We start from the raw sequence: 25,305 nt of genomic DNA on the forward strand, positions 1-25,305 counted from the left end.
ATCTATCTATCTATCTATCTATCTATCTATCTATCTATCTATCTATCTATCTATATACATACATCAGAATCAGAATTTGCCAAGTATGTTTACACATACAAGGAATTTGTTTTGGTGACACAAGCTCCACAGTGCGACAGAATGACAGCAACAGGACAGGACACAGATAATTAAAAAAAATAATAATAATGTACAAATTAGACATTGTGCTAAATAGCACAAACACAATATACAAAATAGACAATTTAGTATGTACAGGTATGTTAGGTGCAAATTTGAAATGTAACAAGTAGGCTATGTGTGTTAAATAAATAAATGTATGATAGTGTTGTGTGTTTCATGTTTATTGTTAAGTGTTCAAATGTTCATGAGATGGATTGCCTGAGGGAAGAAACTGTTCCTGTGCCTAGCCGTTCTGGTGCTCATATCTCTGTAGCGTCGACCAGAAGGCAACAGTTCAAAGAGGGAGTGTGCTGGATGTGAGGGGTCCAGAGTGATTTTGCCAGCCCTTTTGCTCACTCTGGATGAGTACATTTCTTGGAGAGTGGGGAGGGTTGTACCAATGATTCGCTCAGCAGTACAGACTACCCTCTGTAGTCTTCTGAGGTCAGATTTGGTAGCTGAGCTAAACCAGACAGTTATTGAAGTGCAGAGGATGGATTCAATGATGGCAGAGTAGAACTGTTTCAGCAGCTCCTGTGGCAGATTGAACTTCCTCAGCTGGCGAAGGAAGTACAACCTCTGCTGGGCCTTTTTGACAATAGAGTCTATGTGAATGTCCCACATCAAGCCCTGAGTGATGGTGCTGCCCAGGAATCTGAATGATTTCACTGTTGTTACGGTGCTGTTCATGATGGAGAGTGGGGAGAGAGCAGGGGGTTTCTCCTGAAGTCCACAATCATCTCCACAGTTTTGAGTGTGTTGAGCTCCAGGTTGTTAAGACTGCACCAGACAGCCAGCTGCTCAACCTCCTGTCTGTAGGCAGACTCATCTCCATCCTGAATGAGGCCGATGACTGTGGTGTCATCTGCAAACTTCAGGAGCTTGACTGAGAGGTCTTTACCTGTGCAGTCGTTGGTGTTGAGGGAGAAGAGCAGTGGGGAGAGAACGCAGCCCTGAGGAGCTCCAGTGCTAATCGTACAGGTGTTGGATGTGTATTTGCCAAGCCTCACTAGCTACTGCCTGTCTGTCAGGAAGTTCGTGATCCACTGACAGACAGAGGTGGGTACGGAGAGCTGAGTTAGTTTGGGCTGGAGGAGGTTTGGAATGATCGTGTTAAAGGCCGAGCTGAAGTCCACAAACAGGATCCTCACATAAGTCCCTGGTCTATCTAGATGTCGCAGGATGTAGTGCAGTCCCATGTTGACTGCATCATCCACAGACCTGTTTGCTCTGTAGGCAAACTGCAGGGGGTCCAGTGAAGTCCTTCAGATAAGCCAAAACCTGTTTTTCAAATGACTTCATGACCACAGACGTTAGTGCCACAGGTCTGTAGTCATTAAGTCCTGTTATCTTGGTTTTCTTTGGGACGGGGATGATGGTGGAGCGTTTGAAGCAGGAAGGGACTTCACACAGCTCCAGTGATCTGTTGAAGATCTGTGTGAAGTCCCTTCCTGCTTCAAACGCTGGGCCTGGTGCCTTTCTTCTCTTGTTCTTTCTGAAGACCTGGCGCACATCATCTTCACTGATCTGGAGTGCAGGAGGGGGGTAGATGGGGGTTGCTGGAAGTGTTAATGGTGTTTTTCAAACCTGCAGTAGAGCTCATTCAGATCGTCTGCCAGTTGTTGATTCTCCACAGTGCTGGGGGATGGTGTCTTGTAATTGGTGATGTCTTTCAGACCTTTCCACACTGAAGTCATGTCACTGGAAGAGAATTGGATCCTTAGCTTATCAGAATAATTCCTCTTTGCCACTCTGATCTCCTTTTCAGGGCCGGCGTAAGCTCAACTGCTGCTCTAGGCAAAACCATGCTGTGCCGCCCCCACTTCACATTCATAATTGAATACGATTTTAAAGATGCATGTGAAAGACTGGAGAATTTGTTTATTGATACAACAGCATTAAAATAAAAGCAGACACGGGCATGTTTTCTGGTTATTTTTATTATTCCCCCTACTGCAACGTAAATAATAATAATAATAAATAAATAAATAAATAATCACTAGTATAGCTGCAAATGCAAATTAAGTGTACAAGCCTGAAGTGGCCATGGGAAGATTTGGGAGCATTCCCGGTGTGCACAGCTAATCGTAGTCAGGGCTTAATTTGGTCCACACCTCCGAATTCCGATCTTCTCATTTGGCGGATCCCCTTCCTCCAATGAAAGACGTTCGTGTCAGGGTTATTATAGTTTAGCGTTTTTTTTTTTATTCGTTTTTATTTTAAAATTGCTTTCAATTTTCACTATAAATTTCAGTTTCGTTTGTATTTTTTAATAATTTGGTTAATTTTAGTTGAGTTTTTATTTTGTGAGCAGTTTTCTAGCCTATAGTTTTTATACAGTTTAGTTTCCGTTTTAATTTTAGTTTTAGTTATTAAAGTTTAGTAGAATTAACAGAACACTTCCAGAGCGCAGACCAAAAACATTTTAATTTAAGCCTGACGCAAACCACTAGTGACACAAAATTAAAGCATGCTGAGATGATTAGAAAACGATTGTTTAGTTTTTTATTATTTTATTTAGTTGCTGTTGGTTTCATTTTGTTTTAGATTTAGATTTATTTTGATTTTTTTTAACTTTCTTGCCTAAATGCCTTTATTTTCGTCAAATAGTCTACAGTTCTTAATACAACATAGTTTACCGTTTAAACATGTAGGCTATACAACATTTCTTACATTTAAACTCGTTTAACAAGCATTAAAGAAGTAAAAATAAAAAAATTAATCGTCGCAAAAAGACCGATGCGGCTCGTTTAGGTGACTTGGTTTGCTTTGCATAAAGTAAAATAGTTGACTGTTTTATAGATTAAATGAAACAAACCTATATTTGACCAAAGAAATAAGTCATCGGCACTGAGAACTGCTCTCACCTGAGAGAATGCAAAATAAAAATAGTGTATGTGTCACGGTGCGCACACGAAGAGGACACATGAACGCGCAGATGAGGATGTAACTCAAATAATAGTCTTTACTGAAGACATCAGGACAAGACATGGCAGGACAAGGCAATGCTTACAGACAGGAAACACAGGGGGTAAGAGTAGACCAGACCACATCAAACTGAACAGACAGGACTATAAATACACAGAATAATCATAGATAAGAAAGATAAGACAGGAAACAAACCAAATATGGACACAAGAGCATGACTTAAGAGCCCGACATAACTTACAATGTTTTTAATATTCACATTAAATATTAAGTCAGTCATATTAAAAATACGTTATGGCATGACGACCGTATTTGTTGCTTAAGTAAACAGACAGGTTTTTATGCATAGTTAATAGACTACATTAGGCTACTTTGACCATCAAAATCTAGGTGACAATCAAGATATTTCATGATATAGTTAATGCGTTTGGGAATGTTTCGAATAAAAAGGGAAAAAATCAAATAAATCATAAGTGCTATTGTGGCTGCTGTGTCACGTGACATATGTAAGGAATAATTGACGACGGGCCGTTGAATTATTAGAAAAATAATGCACACCCGAGTTACACCTCGGGTGTGCATTATTTTTCTAATAATTCAACGGTCCGGAGTCAATTATTCCGCTTATACTACGGTTGCCACACCTCAAGACATCGATCAGATTATATATTTCAAGGGATTCGTCCGGTTTTTCTACTTAAATCGCTATTGTGAGTAGGATTATTTCTTCCGCATCTCATCCAACGACTCTTTTGCTAGTTCCAAAACGTCATTTTAAAGCTGGCAGTGGAGGCTTGAGCCGTTGATAGCAGACTAATGCAGTTAATAATGAAGTTATTAGAAAGAGAGCGAGAGAGACAGAGACACAGAGAAAGAGAAACAGAGAGAGAGAGAGAGAGAGAGAGAGAGAGCTTGTATGAATTAGGCTACCTCTGTGTGTCCCTCAACAGTGTTCTGAAGCACCGTCTCTAAACTGTAAGTCTGCTTTAAGATGCAGCGCTGTTATTACCTCGCTAGTGAGAAATGTCATGTGTAGCCTTTAAGTTGCTACACTAGGCTAACTGATAAAATCGTCAGGGCAGCGCTGACAACGATGCGAAGTGATATGGAACTGTAATGCGGTCAAGAAAGCTGCCTGGAACTACGTTCGCCGTGCGTTTCCCTGAAAATAATTGCACACCTCAGAACGTTCGTCAGCCAATCAGATTCAAGCATTCAACGGCCCCGTAGTATAAATATATATAATATATATTGACTCCAATATATATACTATATATATATATATATATATATATATATATATATATATATATATATATATATATATATAAACACTCCAATCACAACACAAATTTAAAATTACAAAAATAATAAAAAATATTGTTTAAAATATCTCATTATTACTAAAATGATGGTAATTAATGTCAACTCATCCGCATAATTGAAGCTGGCGCTAATTTTATGTCTCTCGCATCATGACTCTAAAATGATCCGCTCATCCTCATAACTGAAGTGCACTCTAAAATAAAATAAAATATTTTAGATTTACTGAAATTATGGTCATTATGATAAGAAGTGTATAGCAAATATTTAGGCCTACCTAAATATTTGCATCTGTGTCCTGCTTTTCACTAATGACTGTAAATGATCATGACAAAAGACACGTTAAGTAGCTAATAAGGATCACTGGTGCAGTCATTTAATATATGTGACATTTCAGCAAACCATACTGCACTTTTAAATTATATCCTATATGTGCAGCTATAGGCTAGTGTCTTTGTTAAATAGGCTATTTGGACATTTTGAAGTGAGCAATAACATTCACAACCTCATAAGGGAAGGTTTCAATCTTTTATTTAGATAAAGCTAGTAAATGACGAGTAAAGACAAAAAGTCTTGACTACATTACAGAGAAATGAATCATGTTATTAAGATTTTAGAGTAAATTGACAGATGTTGGACCTGACTTGATTACTTCTGATCTGCTGAATGCACAGACAGTGTAGCCTACTGCATAATAAACACAAGGTGTTGTGTTTCACAAAATAAACAGTTGAACTGGTGATTAACAACATTACCCTGATTTTGTTTGTTTGCTTGTTTAGTGAGATCAATGTGGATCTTTTTGTGGATCTAACTGTTTTGACTCACTGTGGTGATAAAACATTATTCTGTCAGTCTGATGCTATATAAACCACACAGTCGACTAGATGACAGAGGCCATCTGATGGATTTATTCTTCGGCTGTCTGCTGAAAACCACACCATGAGGTTTGATCTCTGAAGAGGGTAAAGGTGTGAGATAGTGTGTCTGTGTCCATCTGTAATGCTGTCAGATGTTTATAAAACCATGTACATTTATTTACAGCAACAAAGTGTTGTTCAAAGTTCACTTGATGCAATGCACTTCATTATTATTTAAACATGCATTAAAATTTAATCCTTTTTTGTTTGTGACACTGGAGTTGCCAATTTTAACATCCAAACAAATTCTGTGTTAAAGCATTTAAATATCAAAACAGTCAATAAGCTGAGATATCTGTTGAAACCAGCCTTTGAAGCTTATATATATATTTACCAATAAAACTGGGAGTTGTTGAGAGGATGGGAAAGTTTGTCATAGCTAAACACTGACATCTAGTGGATAACAGAAATACTACAGAAGTTTCAGTACTGCAGGTTTGTTTTGAGCAAATGCTGGTGGAAGAAATAATACAACAAAACAAAAAATACTCTTAAATCATTGTCATTGACTTGAGCTACACTACCATTTAAATGTTTTGGGTCGATAACCATTTTTTGTTTATGCAGGGAGAAAATAAGCATCAAAATGACAGTAAGCAAATATTAATTCATTTACATAGTTTAATTAAAAATCATTGTCTCTTTGTCATTAATGTAATCCAGTACTACAAAAGCAGATCTGAGAAAATCAAACCCAAGTCATTTTGTCCATCTTTTAAAACAAGCAAGTACAAATTTCATAATATTACACCCATTCATGGACAAACATTAAAATAGAAACAGAGAAAGCAAAGTAACTCAGCTTACAACTGAGTAACATTTTGTACCATATGAATTACACTGATATCTGTGCAAAAGGAGATATCAAACACATGTATACATAATATTCATACTACATGAGCATTTAAATATATATTTATATAGTCTATACAAGATGTGTGTGTGGATACACACATACACAACAAGCACATACATGGACATGCGGTGCATGCATGTGCAAATATAGCTTTCTTTTTTTAATTAAATAAAATATATGCTTCCCAGAAGCACTTAAGAGCTTAAGTGTCCTATACATTGTATAAGATCATATGAAAGAATAAAATAATTAATTATAATACAAATAACAATAGATACAATAACATAATATTAAAAATGGACAAGCTAAAGGTACATTGGTAAGTTAACAACCCCATTTGGGTTTATTACCCAGACCAGGCAACTCTGCCCATTGTGCAAAAGGGCAGAAATTTATCAGGGTTCATAAGAGTCACAGAACTGAGATTTCAGTTTCCAGAATGATAACAGGGCTCAGATTTTTGTTTCTGGACCCTCTGTGTGGATTGGCTGGAAGGAATTGCGAATACGAGCAGCTTCGGCGGCGCAAAGGTGTCCGAATGCTTTGTTATACCATTCTGGAGTTCTCCCCCTGAAAAAAAGTGCTGAATGTTACCACACTGAGGTGTATTCATTTCTATAAACAATGCAGCTACAGCCAGATAATTCTATTTGTGTGTGTATGTGTGTGAGTCAGTCAGATATATTTACTCACTTCAGGTCCACTCTGCAGATGTGGGTGAGTCTGGACTTGCCAGAGCCACAGGGCTCCAGTAAGTAATTGGATTCCATCACTATAGCTCTGATGCCCCCTATAGGCGGACAGTCCTCATGTTCAATAGACACGGACACCAGAGAACACGTCCCCCGTGGCAGATCCGTCCTCCACGACCTGAGCATAAACATCAGTATAACTTTACAAAACATTGCTGCAGTAAACAGTTAGCTAAAGCAGTAAATTGTGATCTAAACTTTAAATGCATCCACCCGTCCTGCTACAATTTTTTTTTTACCACTCTAGAACTCTAACACTATATAACTTTCCCGTAATTCATATTTGTTTTGTAAGGATATTTAAAAATTGTTTTATAGGAACTGTTAGGAATGTATTGTGTGAGGTACAAATCCATAGAAACATAAATTCATAAAGGAATATACAGTGGTGTGAAAAAGTGTTGGCCCCCTTCCTGATTTTTATTTTTTTTGCTTGTTTGTCACACTTTAATGTTTCAGATCAAACTAATTTAAATATTAATCAAAGATAACACAAGTAAACACAACATGCAGTTTTTGAATGACGTTTTGTATTATGAAGGGAAAACAAAATCCAAACCGACATGGCCCTGTGTGAAAAAGTGCTTGCCCCCTAAACCTAATAACTGGTTGGGCCACCCTTAGCAGCAGCAACTGCAATCAAGCGTTTGTGATAACTTGCAATGAGTCTGTTACAGCGCTGTGGAGGAATTTTGGCCCACTCATCTTGGCAGAATTGTTGTAATTCAGCCACATTGGAGGGTTTTCAAGCATGAACCGCCTTTTTAAGGTCATGCCACAGCATCTCAATAGGATTCAGGTCAGGACTTTGACTAGGCCACTCCAAAGTCTTCATTTTGTTTTCAGGTGGATTTGCTGGTGTGTTTTGGATCATTGTCCTGCTGCAGAACCCAAGTTCGCTTCAGCTTGAGGTCACGAACAGATTCAGGATTTTTTGGTAGACAGCTGAATTCATGGTTCCATTTATCACAGCAAGTCTTCCAGGTCCTGAAGCAGCAAAACAACCCCAGACCATCACACAACCACCACCATGTTTTACTGTTGGTATGATGTTCTTTTTCTGAAATGCTGTGTTACTTTTACGCCAGACGTAACGGGACACACACCTTCCAAAAAGTTCAGCTTATGTCTCGTCAGTCCACAGAGTATTTTCCCAAAAGTCTTGGGGATCATCGAGATGTTTTCTGGCAAAACTGAGACGAGCCTTTATGTTCTTTTTGCTCAGCAGCGGTTTTCGTCTTGGAACTCTGCCATGCAGGCCATTTTTGCCCAGTCTCTTTCTTATGGTGGAGTCATGAACACTGACCTTAACTGAGGCAAGTGAGGCCTGCAGTTCTTTAGATGTTTTTGTGGGGTCTTTTGTGACCTCTTGGATGAGTCGTCGCTGCGCTCTTGGGGTAATTTTGGTCGGCCGGCCACTCCTGGGACCACCACTGTTCAATGTTTTCGTGTTGCATGTTGTAACACAAGTAAACACAACTGCATGTTGTGTTTACTTGTGTTATCTTTGATTAATATTTACATTTGTTTGATGATCTGAAACATTAAAGTGTGACAAACATTCAAAAAAAAAAAAAAAATCAGGAAGGGACCAACATTTTTTCACACCACTGTATATGCATGTTTTATTCATATTCCTATTTTTAATCAACATTCAGGAATTTGTTTTTGTTTATTTAATTATAGGTGTTTTTTTTTAGAATTATCTATAGAATTTGGTATGAAGTTTTAATTAATTTCTGACTTTCCCAGGTTTGAAACTGACCAAATTTTACATCAAATATAACCATCGTTCCATATATTGGCTGGCCTTCCAGTAATTTATAAAAATCATTTTATAGTCACTGTTAGGAATGTTTTGTGTGAGGTAAAAATCTATATTATATATGATATCTATAATCATTAATATATCAAATATTGCTAGTATTCATTACATATATATTAAATATAGTTTAAAAATATAATAACATTTAACATATACACCGTTAGAAAACATAGGAATTTTTGTGAGATATATAAAATGATTCAACATGTTGATAGTATTCACTACAAATATATAAAATTACATTTAAAAATTATATATATATATATATATATTATTATTATTATTTTTTTTTTTTACTAATTTACATAACGTTCACAAGTCTGAAACTATCAAAAATTCACCAGAATTCCCAGGTTTTGCATGATTGTGGGAACCCTGTTATCTCATTCATTTAACCATTGCTCCATAAATCAGTCTATCGTTAAAAAACAACAAAAAAACGAAAAGTCCCAGAGTGATTGGACCCACCTGAGCACTACAATGTCTCTGCTGGGATGAGGAGGCATACAGTTGAGGACATACTGGAACACTTCTGTCTGCCTGTCCAGAACCTCACACACTTTCCAATTCATCAGATCCACGTCCCACAGGTGGCGTTCCCGAAGAACGCGGTTTAGAACTACCGACGGAGGGGCTTCCACCTCCACCGAGACCCGCCAATGCCGCAAAGGGTTCCCATCACCCACCTTGAGTTAAACCAGAGAACTTTACTTAGTATTCATAATCAATATTTTTAAGATTTTCTGTAATGTTTATGTTCTGTTGTGCATAAGTCTGAATTTTCCAATCATACCTTCTTATAGGACAGCTCTGTGTTGCCGGTGCTCTGGCAGGACACCCAACCTTTGGCCTTTTCCCGTGATTCTTTGAGGAGACCCTGTAGCCTGGCCTCCATGAATGCAGGCCAAGAGCCTTCATCTTCCCCCTCTTCCTCTTGATGTTGCCGCTTGCAGAGCTCCTCGATCGTGGGAGCCTGAAGCTCAGCCTCCACGTAGGAGTTTCGTGATTGTGTCACCATTTCATGTGGAATCTGAGGGAAAATAAAACAATTCATTGTCTGCTTTAGAGATAATTGAAAAGGCAAATAAAAACAGAAAATTTGATTTGTGGGTGTAATGGTTGTGTTATTAAATACACATTTCCAGTATTTGAAATAAAGTAGGTCAAATCATTATCATGTGAAATAGATGTGTGTGTTTCTCACCTCAAACAAGCGGTTGCACTCTGTGATCATATGTGCCAGACCCTGAGTGGCAGCCAGGTTTTCATTCAGGTCCTTTTGGTCTGGCCTCCCTGTAGCATACTTTTTCTGCATCTGCATTGCTCTGTAGACAGATTAGAAAATGCTTTAGTTAAGATGACAATTTTTTATTTAATATATTTAAATGATTTAATAATTTTATAAAAAGCTGAATAATGATAAAATATATTTATTTATATTTTATTTTATATAATATAATATAGTCTATATTAATTATTTGGAAATTGTATCTGCCATTTAAAAAAAAAAAAAAAAAAAAGTATTGCTTTAACACATCACAAAATTGTACAATATATATAACATTTATTTTTGGATGGATGAAATGACCCGTATATATCATAGTAGATGGTACTGGTATTTACTTTGGTGCAAGATTGTCCTTCTTCAGGATGTTGAGATGAAAAAGTGAAGGTGCCAGACACACTGCGATATTCATGGGTGTCATTTGATTCTCTTGCACAGAGGAAGTGACATCGCTCAGGAAGCAGAGCAGTGTTTGCAGTACCTCTCTGTTTTCATCTGACATCAGCATGATGGCTGCCTGCACAGCCTGTAAGCGCTGCTCTTTGGGCACATCTAAAGAGGAAACAAGGATCAGATGACTAAAGAAAGTATGTGTTTTTTTCTTGATGAGATGGATGTAGGAGAGGAGTGTTTCTTACATTGGTAAATATGAAGGAAGGTTTCACCCAGTTTGCTGGTCAGAAGTGGTTCAGGCAGATCTCTGAAGAACTGTTTGACCATGTCGGCCACATCGTACGCAGACTGGTCTTCATAGTTGACATCATCTGGAGAATTCTCATTCATCTGTCTGAGAGCTTGGATACGAGACTTCACTCCCGACTTGCGAAACAGACCCACCTAAGAAACAGGAGACAATTTTACATTGTGAATTTTCTATTTGTTTTTCCATTGTAAGAAATTGGACATTGGAAATTGGTCTCTACATTAATATTTATTTACTTTATTTTAAGATCAAATATTATGATACTGTTTTCAGCTTGTTATTAGATTTGTATACAATTATACTGTTGATTTGATAACCCTCACTAACCTGATCGAGGCATTGGCTCCTGAGGTAGCGCAAAGCCTGCTGGATACCAAGAGGTAAAGGCTGACCGAAGCGTTGCACATGCACAATCAGTGGAACCCCAAAAACATTCTTATCCTTATAGTCTGGAACCTTCATCCTCTTCATAAACTTTGGCACAGACCTGAGAGACACAAAACACCATGGTTAAAAAAAAAATATGTGTGGGGCTTTTATACAATATAAGTTTCCCCAGGTATCTTTTATATTTTATGTTTTGGAAGTAGTAAAGTCATCAATACAATAATAATACTCTGTATGAACAGTTATGTTTTCATCACCAGTTTTTAACAGCAGGGTGCAGTAGCAATAGTGACCAGTAGAGGGCAAATTGATTATTGCTAGTCCCTCTAAAGCTTTAAGATACAGTAAAACAATAACATAAAATCTGAAAAAACAATAGGATCTGATCAGTTTTCCAACAGATTCTTACCAGGTCCAGCCATGTTTGTTGGACATGGAGTACTTCTCCATAATGGCAGTCAGTCGGAGCAAGGAAAATTTCTGTAGCAGGCTAAGCTGGGCCGCAGACTGGCTGGTGATCTGGAGAGAGGCGACCGAATGGCTGAGGCGGTTGGAAATCTGGAAGCTGGGCCATCGCAAGCTAAACAAAGAGCAGGAAATCATGTTAGGGATTGAAACCTGGGGTGAATGAATGGGTGACTTTGAGCACAACCACCTAAAATAGCTTTTAAGTCTACAACATAAGTGTACATGCATAAGCATACATGCTATTTCAAGCAGTCAACCAATCCCATTATAACATTATAGTTTTGAATCCAACACATACAGCATAGCATTGTTACTCTGAATCTTACCGTCTTGGTCTGGTAAGTGAAGCCCCAACACCGGAGTCTCTCCTTTCCCTCATTCCTGTTGATTCTGTTTCATTGAATGACACCTCATCCCTGTCTACATCACTGGGGGTTGCCTGATCCTCCATCACAGAGTGTCCCTCAAAATCCAATGTGATCTGGCTGGATGATTGCAGGTCGCCTTGCCTTTCGTCAACAAGATTAACTCGCTCCTTCCCTGCGTTTTCACTATTGGGCAGTACATTCTTGGACCAGTGGTCCACAATCTGTTGCAGCCCATTAACATGCTGCAGAATATCATCCAAATGTGGGAAAAGGTCTTCCTTTTCCAAATCTATGAGGTCGCCGGTGCTGGCATAGAGGTGCGAGCCAGGTACGTTGTCGTAAATGCTGATCCGACTCCCTCGGGTGCAGCATTGTGTGACAGGTTTAGGTTCTTTGATGCTAGGTGGATGCTGGACATCCGAGTCCATGCTTGTTGAGTGCCGGTTGATGGAGGTTGCCGTTGAGGGTGAAAGACTCTCGATTGACAGAGCTTTAGGAAAGGTTCCAGGCTTGTGATCTTTAGGGATATGCACCACCAGGTCCTCGTAGGAGCGGAACTCATTGCGTCGGTTCTGCTCAGCCACACGCTTACCCTGGATTAGACTGGAGAATACATCCAAGTCCTCCAGGTACATCCCACTGCGCTTGTGATCAGCCCGGTGAACGTTGCGTTCCTTCATGTTTGGCGTACTAACGGCACTCCCGCTGGACTGGCTGCTGCTTCCTTCACTGCTAGACTGGGAGGGCAAGCCCATGCCGGAAGGTGGCTCTGCTAGACGGACGTCTCCATTGATGATCTCCGCACAGCGGAGAGTTTTCACAGCCTCGGGTTCTTGTTGGAGAACCGGGGCACTTATAACAAGACTCCTGTTCCCTCCACCACCCATTGCTCCCCGTGACTGCAAAGCTTCCATGCGCCGTAAGAACTCCTTAGCACGAGTCTGTCCTCGCTTGCCATGCTTTACAGACAGTGTACCATAGCTCGAAAGTTCTGAAGAGAGATGGGCTACACCTAGTGATGTGTGGTCAGGCATGGCTGCAGAGTCCGAGCAGGTGTGGTGCGAGCTGTCCGAGTCTTCCGCGCTGTGCGCACAAACGCCACCACTGCCGCCGCTGCTCTCGCTGTGGAGGGAAGAGATCTCTGGCTCGCTCAAGTCTGTTAGAACGCTCTCGTTGCTGTTTGTTGTCCGCAGGGCAGAATTTTCCCCTGGGTTCTTGTTCTCCACGCCCCTCAACAGGCATTTGATGTCTTGGAGCCTGGACCAGCGACGACTGCTCCATTCAAAGGTCCATTTGTCACTGATGGCAAAGAGGTCATCTTCATCTGAGTCTTCACTCTGCAGGTTAACAAGGAAATGCATAAATATGTCTTTATTTTTATTGCCATATCTTTTACTAAATGAGCAATTCAACTCAAGACTTGAATACCATCCCAATCCTTTGAGAAAACTCTCTTTCTTTCACTGTCTCTTTTTTTCCTTTTTCCTTCCCCACAATCCAGAACCCCCAGAGGTAACAGTTTAGATTCACTCAAATGGGTTTTTCATGTTTTCAAAGGGCACATTCCTTCCTCTGTTAAATGATTACATAACCAGTGTGATATAACAGTTTCTATTCAAAATCTTTAGGTGATACAAAGAGATACTATACTTTAAGAGAGTAAACAGTTCAATTCACATAAAGTGGCATTCTCGTATATCAAGTTTATAGTGATAATAAAGCAATGTAGTGGTTTTATAGAGTTCGTACATGTGGCATTTGGCGCTAGTCACTATATAGCTTCTTTATAGGCATGATAACCATTCTGATTCTAGTAGCAAAACCACTATAACATTCAATCGCTAGCACAATACACGTTCCCAGAAGGTTAAATAGAAATATTGCATCACTTACTTTTTTCTTGGGAAGGTTCACGTCAAGTTTCATGGAGGCACACTTGTTTAATGTATTCAGTCGCCTGAATGGAAAAAAAAAAAGATAATAATTTAAAATCCTTTCCCTCCGACTGGCTTTATTTTGCTTGGCATATACAGTGGTGATGTGGACACAATATCAGCAGAGCACAGCCTTCTGTGTCCGTTTCTAATATAATCAAGCTATAAGATCTATGTCCCTGCTATCAAACACTCAGGTCTGGTGAGCAGCAAACCAATTTAGGCACAATAATTGGCCAATGTCCTGGTCGCTTGCTTTTAATTGGCGAAAGCTTGAGAGCTGCAGTTGTCATGGTTTTCAATAGCCCTCAAGAGCAACTAATGTGGTGTTGATTCCAGCTGCCACATAGTCACTCCTCCAGGTCTGAGGCCTGTTTTTCCCCTCAAATTCACAAAACCCTACAAGAGCTTGCTTTTCTTTGAAGCCATTCCCAAAACCTCCTGAAAATAGGTTTTTCTCTTTTAGTCACTTGCATGGTCCGTCAAATTTAGAATTTTTTTTGTTTGAATTACAGGGCATTAGTTTCACTTACAATCGTTCACAATAGAAGTCTTGAAGCAACACTGCAACATATCAATATTTCCAATAAAAAGTAAAAGAAATAAGGACGTCTTTTCCTGATCCAAAAGCATGTGGAGAAGATTTATTAAAGGCTGTTAATGCTATAAAGGGAAGCACACTGCATGACTCAAGTATGCATGGAAACCAAGCTGATGTTTGTGATGTAATAATCATGACATTTTATGACTCTTTATATTGTTCGGTGGTCTGTGTGTGTGCCATGACAGCAAAGACTTCAGATATAAAACAGAACACAGTCAAGACGTAATGTAGAGAACAGAAAGACACTGGCCGCAGTCAATGGAGAACAATCCGCTTAAAACTGGTTCAGACATCATTATAATTTTTAACATTGTTTTTGTTGAATATACTTATTTGACTATATTTCATTTTTTAAGAAGTGTCATTACTAGCAAGCTAGTTTTTATTTTGGTGTCAAAATTTGTATTAGGAGTTTTACTGTTAATGGTATTGACCACTGAATTTTTGCTTTCACGTGAACCCTACATTTGGCAAAGGATTATAAAACAGGGTACTGCTACTGCTATGACTTTCTGACAAATCGTTTATTAAATGCAGCTCAATTTGTGAACTAAACATCTTCAGCAAATTTTAGAGAGCAAAGCGTCAAAGAAAGGTTAAAGACGTGAGCTTTGTCACTGGTGCTTGCAAACATCCACAGCTAACAAACTCCTCCATGCTCTTACTGAGCATGTCGTGCTAGAATTGTTTACGGAGTAGTTCCCCTCCGGGGGCTGTAGAAAAGTGAGAAGTCAGGGGGAGAGGTGGGAATGTCAGACATTGTTTCCCACACAACAGTAAACAGGTTTGGAATTTCGATGAGTTGCTTAAGGGTTGTTTAGAGTCACAGTAGACTGGCTTGACTATGCCCCCCTTTGCCCCCAATGTTCTCCTACCGGGGCAGTCTCCAAGGTAACCAAAGTCATTGGAGGGTCTTTTCATCTTAATCATTCAAATTCAGTGTCTAAACATGAGGAAAAAGCTAACTCATTGAGAACATTCTGTACTTTATTTCTGGGGAAACATAATGAGTGTAATTTACAAACTTTATTGAGTTAGTTGTTGCTTTAATCATGACATTATTTACTTCTGAATTACTAGAAGACTGACATGAGAGAAACTACACCAGACTTTAGCTTGATAGATGCAATACACAATGAAAAATTGACTTTTTAGAGCCTATTGTCATCATTACTGATGACAAGTCATCATTGCATTGTCTATGAAGCGTTCCAATCCTCAACAAATAGTGGTTGTAGATCTAAATGAAATTATGTAATGGATCATTAGTTAATAATCGTCAAATTGTCCTTAGTAATGATAACAGGTCCTCTTTATTGCTGTCATTGTGTATTGCATTTATTAAGCTCAAATCTGGTGTAGTTTCTCTCATGTCAGTCTTAAGTAAATAATGTCATGATTAAAGCAACAACTGACTCAATAAAGTTTGTAAATTACAATCATTATATTTCCCCAGTACAGAATGTTCTCAATGAGTTAGTTATCTTCTTGATTAGAGACTGATTTAAGGTGTTCATTAGGATCTCCAAAGATTTGGCTATGATTATGGACTGATTTGTTTAGGAAGCACAGAAGACACCAAAGACGCCACAGTCCTTACCGACATAGAGGCTCCACGAGGTCTTTGTCTAAGAAGTCGTGGTCTTTTTTCACAGGAGAGATGTCAATAGGAAATTGAGAATCTGTATAGAAACACAGGCATATCCCATTTCAACAATCAAGTTCATTATAGACAAACACTGGAAAAAATAGATGTCTGTTAGGGACCGTAATGATTTCCCTCTGATTCGTTAATAGGCCAATCTTGCATGTTCACAGCAAACACAGAGGAATCCAGGCGCCCACACTGTTAAAAAAACCCTGACAACACATTCTTTCCAAAGCGATAGCCAAGGCAAAGAGAGTAGCTAACTTGTTTTAGACTTCCAGATGCTAATAAAGTGAGACAGGGTTTGCCTCCCAAAATCTGAGCTTGGCTTTGAGAAGCCATTACGTCTTCCACAGAGTATGGTGTCCAACTTATGTAACAGGGTGACTAGATCCAGACCCTGCTGAAGCTGACATTCCACTGGTACAATTAAATGTTTCATCATATTTTCTGCTTTTGTGGAACGTAAAAACACAGATTCAGAGAGAGGCATAGTGTTCTGGTTTTAAACTACTGGAAATTCCAAAATAACACTTATGAAGAGACGCATTATGGGAAGATTCTGTTCTGCACATTGATTTCATGCCTGCAATGAGACGACAATGAAGTATTAATATTAAAAATGAACAAAGAATGGGTTGTATAATAGGACGCTATTTTTCTTATGTAATAATCTGCAAATTCAATTATTGGCAAAAATGTGGATATGAAAAAGTCAAAAATATTTTAAAACTGTTTAAATTATTGTTAATTTTGGAACAAAAAGATGTGAGCCAATGTTTTATTTCCAGGATTTATATTATATTACATTACATTACATTGTATTGTATTGTATTATATTAAGAAATATCCAGATGTGGAAATGCACTTCAAATGGATAGGAAATGAATAAGAAAATATCCCAGACCACCTATATTTCCCAGAGGAAATATAAAAAGAAAAGAAAAATGGAGTGGTCACACAATTTTTTTCCAAAGACTAACACTCCAAGATCAAAAGCGTTCGCCAAGGGCAAGTGAAATGGCAGCGTTTCTGTGGCAAGGTTATTCCCGTGACCTCTGTCTCTCTTTGAAGATGTCATGGTCTAGTATGTTCAAGCAGTACCTCTTAACCAGAACCAGTTTTACCATTGACTTGTACCTCTCAGCATTTCAGATGAAAATTTCAGATCTAGGGTGTATGAATGTCTAAGTAAATGAGACATTTTTGAGGTGGTATGAAAGAGTTCCACAGGGGAAATGAATAAGCTAAAACCAGTTTAACATCATGAGGTCTGGCAGACATTAAAGTGCCCATTAACATGAGTCTGTCTCAAATAACATCGGAAACAACATCCCACATTAAAAGCTTGTGTTTGCCCTAAATCAGGCTGACTCTGAGCTAACTGACATCATATGATTGTTTTTCGAAATCTAAATGAGAGCACCAGAGCCTCCCTCGAAATGGCTTTACAGCTGAGTGTGATAACATTTGGAAGGTTTTCTAAGTTTATGTTCTGGTGTGGTGAAGCGTTACCTTCAAAGAGCTGGGCGTACTGGGGGAATCCTGCCGCTCGTAGCCAGTCACAAGCTTCCTTTGCCTCGATTTCTGCAACACACAAAATGTTTGTACATGTCAGACTCATAAAATATATCTATCTCTTATAAGAAAGAAAAAACAAATTTAGAAGGCCCGAGTTGTTTCGAACTTTGAGATCATAATGACCACGTAATGGCAAAGCAAGGCATCTTTCTTTAATGTCTCTCTAAAACCAAGCCAAAGCGCTTCATATTCACATAGATTTTTCTACATAAAATAAAATAATCCTCAATCTTGTGTATTTCAGTATATTGATTCAGTGAACAACTTCCATTTGATTCCAATTTGCTCAGTAGTGTACTGTCAAAACACTATAATTAAAAATGAAGACCTTAATAATAATATTATCAATAATATTAATATATTATATATTATAAATATTATTATACATACATACACCACACACACACACACACACACATATATATATATATATATATACACACACACACACACACATTTCTTTTTTTTTATAAAAATATTCTTTTTCAAATTACAGTATTTTGACAATACACTATATATATATATATATATATATATATATATATATATATATATATATATACACAGTATAGTAGTTTTTTCCACAGAAATTTGCTATATCTGTTTAATGTATGTCTAATTTGTTTTAGCAAATTTGGTTTTCAAGTGAATTTAAGTATGTTTTTCATAACTTTAATGTAAAACAAAATAATAATACTGATTAAAAAATATTTGCTATTGCAGTGTGACAGACAAAATGCCTTTGGAAACTTGCACCCAAGTAAGGACACAGTGTAAAGAAACTAGGAGGACCACTAGCATATTGTTTCATAGACAGTTATCTTCAAAACTATTTTTAGAAGAGCTTGTGTGCTCTTGGACAGGAAGAACGGGAGGGACAGAGAGAGAGAGAGAGAAAAAAGAGTGACGCGGTATTACATAACATAATCAGTTCTGTGTGATTTAATTATGTTTCTTTTCCTGCCACTGCATGAACAAGGTTATTCTTGTAGGTCAGGAACAGGTTACAAGATAATCACACAGCCCTGTGAGCCTGTAAAGTCTGCTGGTAATCCTACATGATAAAAATGAGGACAGCTCAAGATCTTCAGGATTAAGAGATCAGTTACATATTGGCAACGTGATCCTGTTCATATAACCAAAGACTTTTACGTGACACGTCACAGCAGAGGTCAGCTCACGTAGAGCTTATAGAGGGTTAACATAATGCACATGTCTGAGGACTGAATGTCTGAAGCTCTTAGTGGTCATCTTTGGAATAATGCTAGGAAACGGTGTGATTAATATCATCTGCCTGAGGGTATGGAACATTCATAAATATATTGATTTGTGGGGCCGCTGAACAAAACAACTGGTTTAGAGTTGACCAAAAAGGTCAAAGACCACCCGGTCATTAAAACACAAGATTATCCCATAGGAAAACATAAAAACTTAAAGAAAATCACAAATTAAATCTTGTAAATATCAGCAATGATTTAAATAGAGAGTAAATGGAGATTTTTGCTAAAGTTTCCATTTCTGCTGAGAAAAACAACCCAATAATCTCACGTTTCCTTAAAAGATCTCAATAAGGTCTCAAACTGTGCTAAGATGAGCCAATATACCAAAGTCTGCAATAAATAGTCAAATATAATGCAAACATCTGAGTCAAAGCTGACACTATCTGAACAACTATGAAAAAAAATCAAGAGCTGCTCTCATCATATTTACGCAAAATACACAAAATGTAATACCGTCAGCCAGAGAGAGTAATTTAAGTCAGTGTTTGGACTTAAAACAGCAAAATCTGATATTTACAAAACAATAAAAGACCATAACCACATACTTTCGATTGTTTAAGCCTGCATCGCATTTCAACCAGCTATCGAGTAACTCAAGTTCACTGCCAAGAAATCACAATAAAAGACATCAAATCAAATGTAGCCTGCTACTTATTTTAATACCATCTAATAGTCACATTCATTTTAATTACAATGTACCTGATTAGCACTTTTCACAATAGAAAACATCTTTACAGAAAATAGAGCCTTACAATCCCCAGCAATCAAGCCAAAGATGTTTAGATAAGATGAGAAAGACACAAACCGGCAAGTTTAAATAAATGTAGACAACACACATGCACAGATAAAATCTAGTGTACAGCCTGTTTCATTCATTTGTCACTCAATAAATACAGAAAATATCATCCAATGCATTTTAACAAAAATATTCTAGCATCTTTTTTATGAAAACCAAACAAGATATCTTTAACAACCCTTTGAATCATTCTCACCTGATTCAGCAATACAGTGACTCCATACGGTCACCTTCACTTATTGAACTCCAGTAAATACAATGATGCAGCAGCACTGCTCAAATCGCAATACAGCCCGAATCTCACGCCAAACTGCTTGACGATCCAAATTACACCCCAAAGGGTCTCCCACCCTCCAAGGGAGTAGTAGCTGCGTCAGAAAGCAAATCGCCTGGGTTTCCATTCACCGTATTGATAGTAACATGGATAACCGTGGTGAGAATTCCTGCGCAGCCTCCACCCCACTAAGATTACCACTCTTTTGTGTTACCTCCTTCACCGAACAATACGGTTTGTTCACTTTAGCAGCTCCTGTGAGGAGGACTAAACGCTTCAGACGTCAACAGATATAAGATTGTTCTTTATGAGTGTCCTGAAACTCTCAGCCTATAGCTACTCAGTGCATGTAACTATAGCAGGAATCTCTGAGGGCTTTATCTGGCAGAAGTAAACAAATTCATGTAACAAGGAAACATACGGGCAAATTTTAGCAGATAAAATGTCCTTGAGGTTCCAAAGGCCCATTATACAAACATTGACTGTATGGACCTGTTTTTATAAGGTTCCTCTCTAAATATGTAACACAAACACAAACATTGTTTACTGGTTGACCTAGTAAGTGATGCCAATACTAAGTTTTCTATTTTAATATATTTTTAAATGTAATTTATTCCTGTGATGCTGGATTTTCAGTCTTCGGCATCACTTGATCATTGGATATTATGTTTTGATGCTCAAACATTTATTATCAATGCTGAAAACAAAAACTGATCTTTTTTCAGGATTCTTTAATTAATATAATGTTCAAAAGAACAGCATTTATTTGAAACAGAAATCTCTAAGATTATAAATGTGACCTTGGACCACAAACCAGTCGTAAGGGTCAATTCTTTTTCAAATTGAGAATTATATATCATTTAAAATCTGAATAAATTAGCTTTCCGTTGATGTATGGTTTGTTAGGATAAGACAATATTTGGCTGCAACTATTTGAATATCTGGAATCTGAGGGTGCAAAAAAAATCTAAATATTGAGAAAATGGCCTTTAAAGCTGTCCAAATTAAGTTCTTAGCAATGCATATTACTAAACAAAAATTAAGTTTTGATATATTTAAAGTAGGAAATTTACTAAATATCTTCAAGGAACATGATCTTTACTTAATATCCTAATGATTTTTGGCATAAAAGAAAAATCGATCATTTTAATCCATACAATGTATTGTTGACTATTGCTACAAATACACCTGTGTGACTTATGACTGGTTTTGTGGGCCAGGGTCACAAATGCCTTTAAATGTCACTTTTGATCATTTAATTCACCGTTACTTAAAAAAATTACTGGCTCCAAACGTTTTAATGGTAGTATATATATATATATATATACAGTGGCATGCGAAAGTTTGGGAACCCCTTGCAATTAAATTTTATTCTGATTCACAAGCTTTTCATTTGATTCAGTTCTCTGATTCAATTTTATTTGATTCTAAATCATTTGGTTTATTTCCTATAGTGTTATATTATTATGCATAAAAGAAACTTTCTCTCAGCTAATGCCAATTTGTAACTTAAAAATAACCACAGGACTCTGCTGTTCAATAACTGAACATACATAATAATCAAAACAACCAAAAACCACTCTGTGGATATCAACTGAAGTCAACTTTAAATGTCAATTCTTGTGTAAAATATTTATTAAAAATATGTAAAATTACAATAAATATAATAAAAACTCTATATCTATATACTCTACACTGTAAAAAAAAAAAAAAAGTTGGGCAAACTTAAAAATTAAGGCAACCAGCTTCAGCAGATTTTTGAGTTTTCTCAACTTCTTGTTTAAGTTTATACAACAAAAAGTTGAGAAATGTCCTAAAAAATAAGTTGAGAAAACTCAAAAACCTGCTGAAGCTGGTTGCCTTAAACTTTTAAGTTTTTATTTTTTTTACAGTGTACAAAACATGTATATCTATAAATGAAAACACATCTAAAGTCCCATAAAAGAGTAAACTTTCAAAATAGAGAAAGTAACAAAAATGACACAGAATATCGCCTAATTGTTCATCATATTTACACAACAGCACTACGTGGCAGTCAACACAGCTTCTGTAACTGAAAACTGAGTGCCATTCACCTGGTTCAACAGGAGGTGAGGGAACCTCCTTTGTGACTAAGTGTCCATTCCCAGGAGCGCTGAGGACAACTGTACGTCCTGTGCTGTACAGTAACACTGAAAGTGGAGCGGCATCCTTATCAACCTCCCACAGCTGCGGCCCGAAACCCAAGCTGGGAATTCCACGTTGCACAGCATTCCGTAACACTATCCCAAAAGCTACTATTTCTTTTCCATCATTGCCCTTTCTCATGGAATCGGAAGGATAAAGAGCTCAGCTACTGGCTCGCCGCCAACGGGGGAAACTCTTGCTTTTAAATGCAACCAAACTGCGTGCAGTGTTCAATGACTGCCATGACAATAACTCTGTAACACAGCACGACGCCGACACAATGCTAAAAGCAGAGTGCCGCTAAATATGTGAGAAACACAGACACCTTCCTTTTCTCATTGAATAAGCTTATGTAAAAGGAGGCGGGATACAGTTTTCCCTCAAGGTCAGCCATGGCACACGCTGCCACTTTGGCAAGCTGTCACAAGTCCCGTTAGGAACTTAATACAATGAAAAAAACTAGCGCAAGTAATTATTTGTGAGCAATTTCTGAGAGAAAATTGTCTCAAAGAAACTGCAAAAAAGTATAAAGACTGAAATAGAATTTTCAGTTTTATTTAATCTGTCACAATGTTAAGCTTCACGGATGTGTGGATTCTGGGAATTATCCAAAAGTGATAAAACGAGCAATAAATCAATGCATCAGGCTTATTGCACTGACAGCGGAGAGGAAAAACAGATCAATGAATTACGATAAAGTCGTAGATTTACTTACGAGAGACTTTCATCATGGAAAAAAAAATGTCCTGAAATGTTCAAACCAGAATTTCTTCTTCCCAAACCATCTTTTCGGCTCTCTCCTAACTCTCTCCTCTTCTGCTTCTTTCTCCTCAGCTTTTGTGTTTCTCTCTCTCTCTCTCTCACTTCCTATTTCCCTCCCCTTTATTTTTCACTCCCTCTCTCTTTGATTTACTCCATCTCTCATTGGTTCTTATGTCCGAGCCCCCTCCATTCCGCGTGCTTTCTTCACTCTTCCACTTAAACCATCACAACTCACTCTTTCTCTCTTGGCACTGCCCTTTCGGACACCCTCCAAGTGGCAGGACATTGGCAATGTGGGACTTTCTTTTCTCGCCATCTTATGATGTAATCAACCCCCCACTGATCCCATCCATCTCCCAAACCTACAATCTAGTTCATCTAGTAAAGACTACAGGATGTTTCACCTCCCTTAACTTTGAGTTTTATAGCTTGAGGGGAGACTTTGTTGTTGGCAAAATCTTCCTGTACAAGCAAGCACTTCTTACTCTTAAAAATAAAGGTTTTTTATAGACATCTATGGTTTCTTTCAAGGTTCTTGGATGATGTTCTTGCCAACCAAAAAAAAAATGGTTCTTTTAAGAACTGTTGGCTGAAAGGTTCTTTAGGGAACCCAAAAATGGTTCTTCTATGGCACTGTTGCGAAAAACCTCTTTTTGGAAACTTTTGGAGTGTTGCTGGGAAAACAGGAGGGGAGGGATGGACTGGGGGAAACCAAACTGATCCAAATTCCTGCAACGCCCCTCGGCATGATGGGAAGCCGTAGGAGAATGTGACATCACAAGCAGGTGATCATTAAAAGTGTTTCATTCTGAGTGTCTGCTGCCCACCGAATATTACATACATCAGCAATGTGACCCAAAGCCTCATGGGAAGACCTTTGTGGGCTGTAGCTTCTGCAGTGGGATCAAACAATAAAGAAAGAACACAAAAGACTGTCGCCAACAGAATGCCAGCAAACATTCCACTAAACTCAAAAGAACATCTTTGTTGTCTGATTGAATTTTTACTTTAAAAAATTAAAAGTTTTATTTTGGGCTGAATCATAGTTGCAAAACTTTACTTATAAATATTATGTTGATAACAAACATGGTAATCACCACTTATTAAAAAACAAGTATTAAAAATGTCAAATATATAAAATTATACAGTGCAAATAATGTTAACATACTAAATAATTTATTTTAAAAATTACAATATTTTAATGTTTTAAAACCATTTTTAAACAAATTATTTAAAAAAAATACCTAAAAATATTTAACCCTAACCATTAAAAATTTAAACAAATTAAAATTAAACTAAAATTAAATTAAAAAGAATATATTTTTAATAATAATTATTATTATAAATATAATATAATAATCATAAATAATAATAATGTATTTTTTGTAATAATAATAATAATATTTTATACTAATTTAATAATAATGATAATTCAATACAATCAGTCAGAAAAAGAAACATACCATTTTATGAATAAAACAATCAATTTTTAGCATTTAATAAAAACTAATTTTAGCGTTTTATTTCATTAATTACACAGAATCATGTAGAGTATTAATATCCAAATAAGACTGCATATCCAAATAAAATCCTGCAGGGTTTAGTATGTCTTGTTTATACAATACATTATAAATCATGCAATGCAAATACAAATAAAAAATCCATAAACCCTGCGGGATCTTATTTGCATATATACTCTTATTTGTATATTAGAGTACAAGCTCCCCATGATCTTGGTCTTAATACAACTTCACATTTTTCATCAATGAATCTCAAAAGACAATTACACCATTAAAACCAGGAACGGCAATTCTCAAGTGAGACTCTACACAAAAACACAGCATGCCTTGTGAATCAGCCAGACCAGACAGGGCTGTGAGTGACTGAAAACAGCCGTGATACAAGCTCACAATCTATTACTGTAAAGCTTGATGCTCTCATTGGAAAACACCTGGAGATCATTCATGGCACAGAAACAAAGTTCCTGCGGCTGAGTCAGACAGCCCCGAGGGGACGCAGGTTTGACAGACACCTCTTGGAGCTCAAACGCATGCTTTTTTCGAATGCTGATTCCACCGTGTCAGAACATACTTGCTTCCTTGTAAGAGGAAACTGGCTTCTGTACTAAACGACAGACAAACATGAGTCTGTTGTCTGTGGAAACCTCTGCACTGGATGTGTCATAAAACATCTGAAAAGACAATGGAAAAACTATATCTCAAAATCAGTCAAGCATCAGTGGTCCAAAAATGTAATCATACACAATGACTATCTAGATGTTTA

The 25,305-nt window shown here is 37.5% G+C and overlaps 1 protein-coding gene across 5 annotated transcripts in view; it reads right to left on the reverse strand.

The window, feature by feature from the left end:
- Positions 1-5,937: 5,937 nt before the first annotated feature.
- LOC306851575 (stAR-related lipid transfer protein 13-like) overlaps positions 5,938-25,305 on the reverse strand; it is a 40,314-nt gene continuing 20,946 nt past the window's right edge. For 2 of the 5 annotated variants that reach the window (XM_079387916.1, XM_079387915.1), the window contains exons 2-14: positions 17,679-17,750; positions 16,116-16,197; positions 13,871-13,934; positions 11,936-13,314; positions 11,551-11,721; positions 11,082-11,241; positions 10,690-10,888; positions 10,390-10,603; positions 9,971-10,091; positions 9,560-9,796; positions 9,235-9,452; positions 6,883-7,059; positions 5,938-6,759 (exon numbers count right to left, since the gene is read on the reverse strand). In XM_079387916.1, the coding sequence (XP_079244042.1) occupies positions 6,642-6,759; positions 6,883-7,059; positions 9,235-9,452; positions 9,560-9,796; positions 9,971-10,091; positions 10,390-10,603; positions 10,690-10,888; positions 11,082-11,241; positions 11,551-11,721; positions 11,936-13,314; positions 13,871-13,934; positions 16,116-16,197; positions 17,679-17,750 (3,212 nt within the window). In that variant the 3' untranslated portion in view covers positions 5,938-6,641. Of the gene's footprint in view, positions 6,760-6,882; positions 7,060-9,234; positions 9,453-9,559; positions 9,797-9,970; positions 10,092-10,389; positions 10,604-10,689; positions 10,889-11,081; positions 11,242-11,550; positions 11,722-11,935; positions 13,315-13,870; positions 13,935-16,115; positions 16,198-17,678; positions 17,751-22,975; positions 23,075-25,305 lie in introns of those variants that run through there. The other 3 variants (XM_079387917.1, XM_079387918.1, XM_079387919.1) reach the window with 3 other exon arrangements.

This window comes from Barbus barbus (genome assembly GCF_936440315.1).
Source record: "Barbus barbus genome assembly, chromosome: 31".
Classification (NCBI taxonomy): Eukaryota; Metazoa; Chordata; class Actinopteri; order Cypriniformes; family Cyprinidae; genus Barbus; species Barbus barbus.